The sequence below is a fragment of the Rana temporaria genome, chromosome 10 (assembly GCF_905171775.1).
Source record: "Rana temporaria chromosome 10, aRanTem1.1, whole genome shotgun sequence".
Taxonomy (NCBI): domain Eukaryota; kingdom Metazoa; phylum Chordata; class Amphibia; order Anura; family Ranidae; genus Rana; species Rana temporaria.
This window is the reverse complement of record NC_053498.1, coordinates 101,724,850-101,739,270: the sequence shown is the minus strand read 5'-3', so window position 1 is coordinate 101,739,270 and position 14,421 is coordinate 101,724,850. Positions and strand designations below refer to the sequence as shown.

Genomic DNA, 14,421 nt, shown 5'->3' with positions numbered 1-14,421 from the left:
GGCTAAGCGTAGGTTACGTTCACGTCGTAGGCAGTGATTCGACGTATCTTAGGCAGTTGTTTCGACGTGATTCTGAGCATGCGCACTGGGATGCGTTCACGGGACGGCGCATGCGGCGTACGTTATTCGTATCTTTATGACGCTCAATACATCATTTACATGGGGTCACGCCTCATTTGCATGGCTCACGCCCACTTCCACTTACGACGAGTTAAGCCCCGTACACACGACCGGATCTGTCCGTTGGGATTTATCCGCGGATCAGTTCCAGCAGACAAATCCGGTCGTGTGTACGGCCTAGCGGACATTTTTCAGCGGACATTTTTCCAGCCGACCGTTTTTCAAGCGGATAAAAATTTCTTAGCATGCTAAGAAATCTATCCGCTGGAAACCTGTCCGGCGGACTTATCCGGTCGTCTGTACAGACTCACCGGATAAGTCCAACCGATCCCCATCCCTCGCATGCGTCGAAGTGATTCGACGCATGCGTGGAAGTATTTACCTTCCAGGGTCGCGCACGTCGCCGCGTCATCGTCGCGGCGACGGCGCGGCCACGTCACCACGTATGTTTTCCGCGGGGATTTTGATCTGATGGTGTGTACAGCCCATCAGATCAAAATCTGGAGCAGAAATGTCCGCTGGAAACAGTCCGGCGGACCGTTTTCATCGGATATCCACTCGTGTGTACAGGGCCTTAAGAAACCCAGCGTAGATTTGGAGGCAAGTGCTTTGTGAATCCAGTGCTTGCCTCTGTGCGCTGCGTCGGCGTATATTAGATAGGCTGAGCTCGCATAAATATGCGCCGATTTATGTGAATCCGGGCCTAAATATATTGCAGCTTACAAGTCCCCAAATATGATGACTGCATTCATTTTCTTTCTTCAAACTAAGAACATTTTCTGCAAGTGCAGAACAATACCTGTAGATCCTGATAGAAATCCAGTGTCCTTTTAAATTTCTTTGCACTGAACTGGAAGCCAAAACACCATTATTTGCCTTACAAGCACTCTCTGTGATTACAGAACATGTCCCCCCTTGTTGTGAAGATAAGGAGAAGGGGGAGATTTTTGTAATATAAATCAGAAGACCTGTCTAGCATGACAACAATGCTCCTTTAAAAGATATAGTTCAATTAGTGAGCATTGTCACCCTGGGACATGTAGTGTGTTACTGGCTAGATCACCAGATAAAAAAAAACAAAAAACGAATGCAGCTGCTACAACAATGTTGGTAATCTGTGTTGCATAAAATGTTTGTTCTTGGGTTTAGATGTGCTTTAAGCCCCCACACCCCCAATGCACACAACAGCCACACACATACCAGAGACTATGGGGCAGATCCACGTACATCGGCGCATATATCCGCCGGGCGTAGCGTATCTAACATACACTACGCCGCCGTAACTTTTTTTTTTTTTTTAATCCTCAAAGAATTTGCGCCGTAAGTTACGGCGGCGTAGTGTATCTTTGGCGGCGTAAGGGCGCGCAATTCAAATGGATGTGATGGGGGCGTGTTTTATGTAAATACGTTGTGACCCGACGTAAACAACGTTTTTTTTTTAACGGCGCATGTGCCGTCTGTGGGGGTATCCCAGTGCACATTCTCGAAATTAAATCGGAACAAGCCAATGCTTACGATGATGACTTCATTCTACGCAAATCCCTATTCGCGAACGACTTACGCAAACGACGTAAAAAATTTAAAATTCGACGCGGGAACTACGGCCATACTTAACATTGAGTACGCCTCATAATAGCAGGGGTAACTATACGCCGGAAAAAGCCGAACGCAAACGACGTAAAAAAGTGCGCCGGTCGGACGTACGTTCGTGGATCGCTGTAACTAGCTAATTTGCATACTCAACGCGGAATTAGACGGAAACGCCACCTAGCGGCCGGCGGAAAAATGCATCTACGATCCGACAGCGTACTAAGACGTACGCCTGTCGGATCGATCCGAGATGTAGTCGTATCTTGTTTTGTAGATACAAAACAACGTTACGACGTGGGAAATTTAAAATTACGCGGCATATCAATAGATACGCCGGCGTAATTCTTTTGTGGATCTGCCCCTATGACTTTAACCACTTCAATACAGGGCACTTTCACCCCCTTCCTGCCCAAGCCATTTTTCAGCTTTCAGCGCTGTCACAATTTGAATGACAATTGCAACATGCAACACTGTACCCAAATAAAATTTTAATAATTTTTATCCCACAAATAGAGCTTTCTTTTGGTGGTATTTGATCACCTCTGTGTTTTTTTTTTTTGCTATAAACAAAAGAAGAGTGACAATTTTGAAAAAAAAACAATATTTTGTACTTTTTGCTATAATAAATATCCCCAAAAATATATAAAAAACATTTTATTTCCTCAGTTTTGGTGATACGTATTCTTTTACATATTTTTGGTAAAAAAAAATCGCAATAAGCGTATATTGATTTGTTTGCGCAAAAAGTTATAGCGGCTACAATATAGGGGATAGATTTATAGCATTTTATTTATCTATTTTTTACTAGTAATGGCGGCTATCAGTGATTTTTATCATGACTGCGATATTGCTGCGGACACATCGGACACTTTTGACACTATTTTGGGACCATTCACATTTATACAGAGAACAGTGCTATAAATATGCACTGATAACTGTGTAAATGTGACTGGCAGGGAAGGGGGTTAACACTAGGGGGCGATCAAGGGGTTAAATGTGAATCCTAGTGAGTGATTCTAACTGTAGGGGGAGGGGACTGACTGGGGGAGCTGACTGATCTGTGTCCCTATGTACAAGGGACACAGCGTCGGTCTCCTCTCCCTGACAGGACTTGGATCTCTGTGTTTACACACAGAGATCCACGGTCCTGCTCAGTTACTGGGCAATCGTGGGTGCCCGGATCGGATTCCCAGTAACGCGACGGGTGCGTGCGCGCGCCCCCTAGTGGCTCTGCAAGGCGAGGACATCATATGACGTACTCCCAGAACAAGATCAATTGACGGTGGCCTGTAGTAAAGCGCTTAATTAAATTTATCTCCCTTAAAATTTGTAAAGATTTGCACACGTGCTAAAAAGCAGCAAAATATATATAAGCAGCTTCAGCATGGATCAGCATTTAATTTATAGCTTGGGAATGTTTTCTGCTGCTGCCAGATGAGGAAATGTATATGGGGTTAGACAGGGAAGCAGAAAAAGCAAGTCACAAGGCTGCAGTTAACAATAACAAATTGGATCCTGCTGTGTAATTCATTTTTTATCCCCTTTAAGCTTAGTTTAAGAAACACATATATTGCAAAATGTTACTTTGGACTCTTTGGCATTGCTGTTAGAATCCTTAATCAGAAACAGCGATAGTGGTTTAGCATTTTTTTTTATGGAAAATACTTCTTCTCTCTTAGAACGTAAAGTGAAGATGTACTGGGATGGAGAAAAAGTTGTTATTCTAGCTTTGATTGGCACTGATGTGGTACTGCCTTGTGAGAACTGGAATCACATGTGGACCGACCGCCACCGTGAAGCAGACCAGCAAGTGGTACATTGGGATCGGCAAGCCCCAGGAATTCCGCATGACAGAGCCGATCGATTGATCGACATGTATGCTTCTGGAGAGCAGCGGTCATATGGTCCTCTCTTCATCAGGAGAAAGATGAACATCACAGATGAAGCATTTGCCAATGGAGACTTTTCCCTTCATATATCGAATCTGACAAGAGGAGATGAAGGAACCTACTCTTGCCATCTTCACCATCATTACTGTGGACTTCATGAACGTAGAATCTTTCATCTAAAAATCGACGATCCACCTAGGGAACCACCAAAAGAACTTCCTAAAGAGCCTCCCAGAGAGCCTCCCAAGGTAGAGGAACCAGAGAAAACCATCAAGGAGACCGCAGCAGCTCCAGCCAAAGGTAAAGTATCAGTAAGCAGCTCACTGCAACATTTATTTATCAGCAGAAATTCTGTAGCTCACTGTTGGTTTACTGCTGTTGTTTTAACTAAGCCTTGGTGGTTTCTGAACCTGGCTGTCAAAGATATTTTTGTCAATAATGTTTGTAATTGAAATTACCTACTCTTAGCTCTGATGTCACTAAACTGAAATCTGATTGGTTGCTTAGTGGTGCACTTCTTTGTAAACTATCTTTAGGCTGGGTTCACACTTATGCAAAAATGGATGTGGGTTTCTCCACATCCAATATGCGTGACAGGAGACTGTGACCGTCTCTCAATGGAGCTGGTTTACACAGCTTCGGGGGGGAGCCGCGGTCCGCACTGGAAAAGGGTCCTGTACGTCTTTGGCTCCGTTTCAGGTCTGAATTGAGGCATCCCTGAAATGAGAACAGGAACACACCAGACCCCCTGCTGGGAACCGCGGTCGCAGCTACTGTGAACCCGGCCTTACACTTTACACAGCTCTATGTACCACAATGGCACTAGTTTCCCACTGCCAAGACTTCTGGTGGGCTTGAAACCATCTGTCTTTTGTCTTGTTTGTGATTTATACATACAGTTTATGTGGATATAATGCGGATATCATGCTGCCTCTAATTGACCACTCTAGAACTGGGTCTTAAAATAATCAAATTTCTAGATTGTAATCTCTAACGAGCAGGGCTCTCTGATTCCTCCTGTATTGTATTGTAATTGTACTGTCTTCCCTGAAGTTGTAAAGCGTTGCGCAAACTGTTGGCGCTATATAAATCCTGTATAATAATAATGACACAAAGGGGAGGGGCTTGTACAAAAGGATGTCATCATTCAGGCATGCCTATCATAACATTATGTCCAAATGTGGGATTCGGAATGTACGTCAGTTTTAAAGCTCCTCTATACAGTGAGTTCTGTACGCTAATCAACCCTACCTGGAGGGTTACCCCATCTCTTCTTAAAGTGCCCCTGTGCCTAGACTATGGACATTAAAACATTTACATTTTTCTAACAAGCATTAATAGAACTTTAAAACAAGCCTGCACTGACCTTTCTGGCTGCTTGTACTGTGAAGTAATTCATTCAGAATTTTTTTTTTGGGTTCAATTGGTTTGTAACAGCATAGAAACACCTGCTGTGTGTGGCCGGGTTGCAGCCGGCCACAATTTTAGTACAGAAGAAAGTAATGAGAAATAAGCTAAGATGTCTGTGTTTTTTCTGTAATATTTGAAGATGAACTTCTCCACATTACTTATAGCAATGGGTGACCAAGGGCTTGACTTAAAGTACTTTTTCAGAATATTTAAATACTTTTACTTGCATAGTCTGGGCATTGTTTAATTGAAAAGTGCAGTGACTTGTCAAGACTAGACTGGCTCAAGGCAGCTGCAGACCCTCCATGTTTATTTATGTCTATGCAACATAATACCATTATTAGATATACAGTACATGTAAAACATAGCTATCGGCTATAAACAACTATAGCTAACTATATAGAAACTACGGCTGGCCTACATTATACAATTATCTTAATTTCCTTTAGATTCATATTCAACAATGTAGTGCAAAGGCCTGCCTGATTGCATACAAATGTAAACTATTTACTATGACCTCATATTATATGGTTTTGGTAAAACAAAACAAAAATTGTACAAGAAAAATGTATAATATATAACCAGACTAACTTTCTTGCTAAGCAGAACTAAATAGTAACTGTGTTTCACTCTGTGCTCTTATCCCCACTGAATTACATATTGTATATGGTAACTATTTTTACCAGCCAAGGGATTTATATTTCTATCCATTCAGTCCTGACACAGTCCCATCACAGCCAGTCTGGTGACTGGACTTTTCTCTATTGCAGTTAGAGTGCAACTTTCCCTAAAAAGGAAAGTTCCGCTTGCTTGCATCCTCCCCCACTCCACTGCCACATTTTGCAAATTTTTTTTGGGGGGGGGGGGGTAACTAGTTTTCATAGGTACCCACTTCCGGTCGGATTCGCTGCAGCGTTCTGAGCCGGACGTTACGCCCCCCCCCCCCTTCACTCGCAGTCTTCAGGGACACATTACAGGTCCAGAAGACTAAGGGACCATTCACAAAGCGTAGCGCAGCAGGGAACCAACTGTGAAGCCACAAGGCTTCACTGGCGGTTTCCCTTACTTGAGATGTCAATGCCTGCACCCAAAGCCGATTAAAGGATATCACTGGATCTCTGGACAGGTAAGTGTCATTATATTAAAAGTCACATTTGGGACCTTACGGGGGGGAGGGGGGAACGGGTACTTGTTTTTGACAGGTACCTGTCCCCACTTCTGGGGGACCTGGCTGTGGCAAAGTCCCCCGAAAGGTCACCCCCTACTCTTTTCTTTGCTACCAGGCCAGTAAGAAAGCGCAGCTCGCTTTGCGCATGCACCGCAGGGAACCGGCCGTGAAGCAGAAAGGCTTCACGGCTGTTATCTCTTACTACAAATGGCGGCAGCAGCACACGAGAGCCGATCGGGCTGGGGTGCCGATTTCATGGGATCTCTGGACAGGTAAGTGTCCTAATATTAAAAGTCAGGTGCTACAGTTTTTGTAGCGGCTGACTTAATTTTTGGAGGAAGGGGGGCTGGAGCTCCACTTTAAGATCGCCTTACTGCCCCGGTCTGTGATTGCGTAATGAAGGAGCATCAACATACTGATGAGGTTATCTCTCTGCGCTTTCCTTCTTTCAGCATTTTACTTGTCAGCACATGTGAATGCAAAACAAATGACTGACCCCATGTGCTGCCACTCCCTCTACCAGTCTGAGTACTGCTGTATAGGGAGAATGCAAGTCAACTTTAGGTGCTCATACTAGTTGCACTTTAGATTTTTTTTTTGTTAAATAACAGAATTCTTCTGTATTTTTTATATTTGCATGGTGTTCAGCTTTAAGGTAAATTAATGGTTCTATCTGGCCTTAGCACAGTTGCAATGTTTTTTGGATGGTATTAGAAACTCACTAACTGGTTTCACTTGTTGCCTGGATTATAATTTTTTTTATAATTTTGTGTTACATTTTCCCCACTTGGTTGTTTTCATGCCCACAGATTCCACCATCATCCGGGAAAACAAAGTGATCAATGTTATAATTCCGGAAAACAGGCTGCATTTCTTCCAGCAGCTCGGATACATCCTGGCAACCCTTCTACTCTTCCTTCTCCTGCTCACAGCTGTAATTCTCATCACCCGCAAACATTGCAGAAAAGGTAAGTGAAGCTTGCAGACTCTGACACGTAGCAAACACAACAAGAGCAGCCCCAGGCTAGCCAACCGTCTGCGAGAAGTGTGTCAGCTGCAATTTCATGTAAAAACAAAGAATACAACGGCATGCCTATATCAGTTTACCTAAAGCATAACAGCAGGCTAGGGGACCAGAAAGTAAAAAATAGAAGCATTGGCCCAAAGAGAAATGTATTAATGTAATAAATTGTTTATTACATTTAGATTACTGAGTTGCCTGGCTGTCAACCAATTAAAAAAAGTACCTAAAAAGTGATTTCTTGTGAAATAATGGTAGGACTCCATAAGCACCCCCTTAGTTTTTCATAATGATAGGGATGAGTAAAATCAGGAGTTGTTGCTTTGCCGTACATTTCGGCAGGACAGTTTGCTGAAATTTTGTCATTTTTGAAAATGCATTTAAGTCATTAAGAAGGCTAAATACAAGGGGCCAAATCCTCAAAAGGGATACGCAGGCGGATCTGCTGTTCCGCCTGCGTATCCCTGTGCCTATCTTTGGAACTGATCCTCAGAAGCAGTTTTCCAAAGATAGGCAGAAGATCCGACATCTGTAAGAGACTAACACTGTCGGATCTTAGGATGCAGTACCGCATCCGCCACTGGGGGCATTTCGCGTCGAAATGCCGCTTTGCGTATGCAAATGAGGACTTATGGAGATCCACAAAGCTTTTCAGCTTTGTTTTTTCTCCGTAAGTTTACGTTTGCATGCGTAAAATTAGGGCTGCTTTTACAAGGTGTAAACTGTTTACACCTTGTAAAAACAGACCTTTTTTTTGATCGCGGCGATTTTTTTTTAAATTTGATTTTTTTTTTTCGCCGTATCTTTTTTTTAACCCGTCGCAACTTAATTGTCCTGCCGCAATCCACAAAGCCCGGCGTAACGTAATTTCGCGCGATGCACGTCGGGAAAATGACGTCACGAGCATGCGCAGTACGCCCGGCGCGGGAGCGCGCCTCATTTAAATTGTCATCGCCCCCTGGATAACAGGACCGCCTTGCGCCGGGAGAATTTAGGTTACACTGCGTGAAATTTCTAGGTAAGTGCTTTGTGGATCGGGCACTTAGGTAGAAATTTCCCGCCAGTGTAACTTAAATGGGAAAAATTAAGTTAGGCTACGATTTTGAGGATTTGGCCCAAGGGTTTTTTTTTTTTAAAGCGGACTTGCAAAGTAATCCAAAAATATTCCTTGCAGTGGGTGGGTTAAATGCTCATTGTTCTAGAGGTAGAAGAGTAAGTAGAGGTACTGAATGTGGCCACACAGGCAGTGATCACAGGATATTATCAGCTCACAACACTTCTCATTTTTAAATAAGATGAACAGTATTTTTTTTAATTACAAAACGGATGTAAAAAAAGGCTTTTAAACTTTATTTAACAAATTCATAGGGACCAAATAAGAGAAGTTCATTGTTATGCCCCGTACACACGATCAGAGCGGAATTTCCAATGGAAAAAGTTCAAAGTCCAATGGACTTTTTCCATCGGATTTTCTGATCGTGTGTAGCCCCATCTGAGTTTTTTCATCGGAAATTCCGATGAATTCCATCAGAGTTTAGATATAGAACACCTTCTATTTTTTTTTCCGTTGGAATTCTGATGTGATTTGGCCGGGCAAAAGCCCAATGTGTACGCGTACGATGTGTACGTGTGTACGCGGCATTAGAGTTTACATAAACTTTACATTAGGCATCTTCAAAAATTCAAAAGGGGGATTATTGTGTGGACACACTAGAGTGTTATGGCTTTTACTGGAAATAAAGTAAGCCTTGTTTTTGAAAAATACCCATGGGCAACAAAGATGGTCATATTGATGTTTTTTTATCATCATTAGTCCGAGTGTTTGAATCCATTGTTTCTACTTCACAGGTTATGGTTATCACATGGCCAAACCTCAACCGTAAGTAACGTTTGATTCCATATGTATCACTTTATAGTCAAATATATATTTTATTAGTGTATCAGAAAAAAGATGTACAGACTTCGAAACAGTGTCAAATTACAGCATGTAAAAGGTTTGTACAGTGGGGAAAATAATTATTTGATCCCCTGTTGATTTTGAAAGTTTTCCCATTTACAAAGAAATGAAGGGTCTATAATTGTTATCATAGGTGTATTTTAATTGATAGAGACAGGATATTAACCAAAAATCCAGAAAAAAACACTTGATACAAATGCTATAAATTAAGTTGCAGTTCAGTGAGCAAAATAAGTATTCAATCCCCTACAAACCAACAATAATTCTGCCTCCCACAGACTGGCTACAGTATGTGCTCACGTGGTACACAGATTTTTCCTGACAATTTAGGCCCCTTTCACATGTGCGGACCGTATGTCCGCATTTTTATCCATCCGTTTGCGGATGAAAACGGGACATACATTGGTCCCTATGTGATTGCGGGTGTCAGCGGATGAACACCACTTCAGGCCAACACGGTACTGCACACCGCTTTGGCCTGAATCCTGCTCAGTTTGCGAGACAACACTCGCAAACCGAATTAGGATTTTTTTTAATACGTTGTTCGTATTGTGAAACGCTCGTTGACCGCGTTACTCGCAATCCGAGGTTCCACTGTACATGCTTAGACACATGGGGTCAGATCCACAAAAACGGGCGTATATTTAGGCGGGCGTAGCGCATCTCATATGCGATACGCCGCCGTAAATCAGAGTGGCTCGTAGGGTATCCACAAAGAACTTGCTCCCAGATGTGGGCCGGCATTACGTAAATCCCGTAAGCCCGCCTAATTCAAAGTAGGCTTGGAGTGGGCGTGTTGTATGGTAATCTAGTATGACCCCACGTAATTGACGCTTTTTACGAACGGCGCATGCGCCGTCCGTGGACGTATCCCGGTGCGCATGCGCGAAATCACGTTGAAAATAGTCAATGCTTTCGACGTGAACGTAACTTACGCAAAGCCCTATTTGCGAACGATTTACGCAAACAACGTAAACGATGGAAAATTTGATGCTGTCCCGACGTCCATACTTAACATTGAGTACGCCTCATAGAGCCAGGGGTAACGTTACGCCGAAAAAAGCCTTACGTAAACGACGTTTAAAAATTGCGCCGGGTGGACGTACGTTTTGAGAATCGGCGTATCTAGCTAATTTGCATACTCTACGCGGAAATCAACGGAAGCGCCACCTAGCGGCCAGCGTAAATATGAACCTAAGATCCGACGGCGTACTAAGACGTACATCGGTAGGATCTAGCCCACATTCAGGCGTATCTTGTTTTGTGGATACAAAACAAAGATACGACGGCGCATCAAAGAACTTACGTGGCGTATCAATAGATACGCCGACGTAACTCTTTGTGGATCTGGCCCATGATCTTTTTGTGCGTAGGACGGTGTTAAGTATAACTTTTTACCCTTCGGGAATCCACAGATTTTATTAATACCCTTACCCTACCCTGGTGTATGGGCCTTCCTACATACAGCTTCAACACTGCAGAACCCACTCCACATTTCAGGCTCCAGTCACATCTGTGAGCTTCAGTAACCCATGTGATGTTGCGTGCATTCCCACAGCTCACGAAAACATGTTTTTTTCTTGCAGGTGCACTGCTGTGCCATTCATTCTTAATACCACCATACCAACATATGTGCATTGCAGCACTCCACAACACATGGTAACTTATTACCATGCTTTGTAGTGTACCGTGTTTAAAAAAAATAATTACTTTTTTTTTCAGTAGAGTGAGTTTTTAAGCCTAAGGAAGCATACTACTAAGGCCGGCAGAATTGTGATCCATTTATGGGCAGGCTGTTTTTTTTTTCTCCATATGATCACTGCCGGCGGCTATAGATGCATGCAGTGATCATTGTATTCTAACAGCTGAGAAACCTCCCCGCTGTCAGGACACAATAGTGCCACGGGAGGGATTCCCCCATCAACACTGACTGTGTTGTTGGGGGAATTGAGCAATTTTCTTTCTTTTAACCTGTGGAAAATTGTACAATGTATGCTTTGCTTTCAGGATCCAGGATAATAAGAGAATCAGGCCGCCACATAATAGGTAGGTGGGAGGGAAGGGTTTTAAGAGATGTCGCCAATCAATAGGCTGCGGAAATGAATGGAATGATGTGCACAGTGATTAATTGATATAATAAATCAGATTATCACTACTTCAGTTCTTTCTCTACAGGAAGGAGGTCAACATGAAAGAAATTTGCTTGAGACCCCCAGACCTGATTCAGTATAAAAAGGAGGATCTCCACATTGGTAATTAAATATCTACACTGTTGCTATAGCAATTTGTTTTCACTAGGCGCACAACAAAATTTACTTTTTAAATGTTTTATATGGGCAGCGTGCATAAAAACTAGCTCCGTTTACTGTTAAAAAAAACTGTGAAATGCAAAACTCAGGTGGGTGTAACAAGATGTCAGCTTGCCCCTTCTCGGTGTATCATTACTGTGGGGTGTAGCAAGATGGCGGCGACGTCACTTCCGTTACCCATTCTGACGGGTCGCCATATCACACGGAACACTGGAAATGCACACAATTTATTTACAGGATATTACCGTACATATAGTTTTTGAGACTGAGGAGAGGGGGAGAGTTCTCAATAAGTAATTGACTACTCTGGGCTACAACAATATGGCAGCCTTCAGCAAAAAGAAACAGGAGCAATGCTGAAGGCAAATTACAGCGGACGCTAATTTTGGTAGCGTAATTATTAATGCCGAATATAGATTTTTTCTGTTAAAGGACATTATTGATATCAAACTGTTATGGGTAAAGATTTGCTTCAAGAAAAATCCTAATTTTATATGATCGGTGCAAACCCGGAAAAACCCGGAAAACAATTTAAATAAATAGTATGTAAAAAAGTCTGGTAATTTTACTGTTAAAAAAAAAAAAGTCTGGTAAAAAAAATTACCGTATTTTCCGGCGTATAAGATGACTTTCTGGATGCAAAAACATGCATCCAAAGTCGGGGGTCGTCTTATACGCCGGGTACGGTCTCCGTGCTCACTTTTTTTGCCGGCGGTGACAGTCTCCGTGCTGCGAGCGCGAGCGTCAATGATTTAAAAGACGCTCCTTCTCCTCAGAGTGTTCTGTGATAGGCGGAACACAAATCTTCCCAGCAGCGCCTCTGTTCTGTGTTCCTTCTATCACAGATGCCTTCTCATCTTTGGACGAGATGAGAAGACGTCCGTGATAGGCGTAACACAGAACAGAGGCGCTGCTGGGAAAATTTGTGTTCCGCCTATCACAGAACACTCTGAAGAGAAGGCGCGGCTTTCAAATCATTGACGCTCGCGCTCGCAGCACGGAGACTGTCACCGCCTGCAAAAAAGTGAGTGTTTGCAGTGATTTCAATGGGGGGCAAGTTCAGGCACAGTGGGGGGCAAGTGATGACACAGTGAGGGGCAAGTGATGGTACAGTGAGGGGCAAGTGATGGTACAGTGAGGGGCAAGTGATGGTACAGTGAGGGGCAAGTGATGGCACAGTGGGGGCAAGTGATGGCACAGTGGGGGCATGTAATGTAATGGCACAGTGAGGAATGTAATGTAATGGCACAGTGAGATTTGAAAAAGCCTATTTCTGTCAGCGGTTCTGGCTACCCCTCAGCTTCCAGAAAGACTAGTAAGAAGGGGGTAGTCTTATACAGTGAGTATATCCCAAAACCAAAGATTTTCCTGGAAAATTAGGGGGTCGTCTTAAACGCCCAGTCGTCTTATACGCCGGAAAATACGGTAACTTAAAAAAGTAAAATGCAACTGGTCCCAAACTGTTAAGCCCTGTACACACGATTCGTGCTTTTTGGTCTTCGTGCTTTTCAGTCCGTTACAGCGTGATGAATGTGCTATCTCCATTACAAGCGCTAGTTTTACCGAAGGAGCGCTCCCGTCTCATACTTGATTCTGAACATGCGACGAGAATCACGACGAAAAAATTGAGAATCTCAACAAGAAAATAGAAAGCAGGTTCTCTATTTTTCTCGTCGAGTTTCCAGGCCATTTTCTCGACAAAAAAACATACACACGAACATTTTTTTCTGCAAAAAGCTCTGCCAGCAGTTTTCTTGCTGTTTCTGGGCGAGAAAATCGTGCGTGTGTACGAGGCTTTAGAGTTTCCCATGGGAGAATAATCAGGAAAACTGAAGTAATAAAAATATTCTTGGTGTCAGCAAAATGTACCCAAAATAGTCTGCAAATGTATTTTTATGCTTTTAAACAAGTTTCAAATAAAACCTAAAATATGTTTGTTACCCAGATTATAAAAATAACATTTTGAAGGAGCGTGCTGCTATGGACAGACCCTTCACGCCAAAGAACATTGACTTAGACCTTGGTAAGTAAACCTCATGCTCTCTTATTCTGACCACTAATTGGTAGCTTTGGCTGAGACTGGTTCTTATAACAGGCAATATTCATCTACATCATCAAGAGAGACCCAGAGCAGAAAACAGTTCAAAGTACACGCAGCAAGGAGATGTAATCTTTCGCTGAGATGTTATGAAAACCTCAGTCTCTGAGGACCGGCTTGGCAAATGGGAGGAGTGTGGCTACAGATCAGTGAAATGATCCTCATTGGGATGGGCATGGAATTCTGCAGCTTGAAAAGTGATCTTTTTAAGCGAGCCTTAAAGTGGAACTAAACCCTCTTATCCTTTACAGCCACGGAAGCTGCCATTTTAGCCTCTATTTGATCTGCAGATACCATGGTGCTGTATATGTGATGAGTCCACTCACTTGATGTCTTGACAGTTTGGTGAAGAGCATAAGCAACTGGAGCAGTTATCATCCTAAGCATGCCTTGAATGTAACCCGTTGGGAAATACAACCTAGTTAAAGCGGTGGTTCACCCTCATTACCAACATTTTAGCATTAAATTAAGCATAGTAGCGCGATCTACAGTATGCCTGTATTTATTTTTTTAGCCCCGTACTCACTGTGCAATCGTATAGATAAGATTCCGACTCCCCGCGGGGAATGGGCGTTCCTATCCAGAGGGAGGATGATTGCCGGCCGGCTATGGCACGTCACGCTCCCCGAAGATAGCCGGAGTAGGTCTCGGCTCTTCACGGCGCCTGCGCACAGACTATGCCCAGGCGCCGTGAAGCGCCAAGTCCTATTTCGGCTATTTCCGGAGAAGCGTGACGCGCCATAGCCGGCCGTCAATCATGCTCCCTCTGGATAGGAACGCCCATTCCCCGCGGGGAGTCGGAATCTTATCTATACGATTGCACAGTGAGTACGGGGCTAAACAAATAAATACAGGCATA

The 14,421-nt window shown here is 43.3% G+C and overlaps 1 protein-coding gene across 2 annotated transcripts in view; it reads left to right on the top strand.

Moving 5' to 3' along the window:
• Positions 1–14,421, top strand: part of MXRA8 (matrix remodeling associated 8) — a 48,258-nt gene that overhangs the window by 33,064 nt on the left and 773 nt on the right. For both annotated transcript variants that reach the window (XM_040325867.1, XM_040325868.1), the window contains 5 exons: positions 3,390–3,899; positions 6,987–7,145; positions 9,047–9,077; positions 11,331–11,407; positions 13,410–13,487. In XM_040325867.1, the coding sequence (XP_040181801.1) occupies positions 3,390–3,899; positions 6,987–7,145; positions 9,047–9,077; positions 11,331–11,407; positions 13,410–13,487 (855 nt within the window). The remainder of the gene's footprint in view (positions 1–3,389; positions 3,900–6,986; positions 7,146–9,046; positions 9,078–11,330; positions 11,408–13,409; positions 13,488–14,421) is intronic.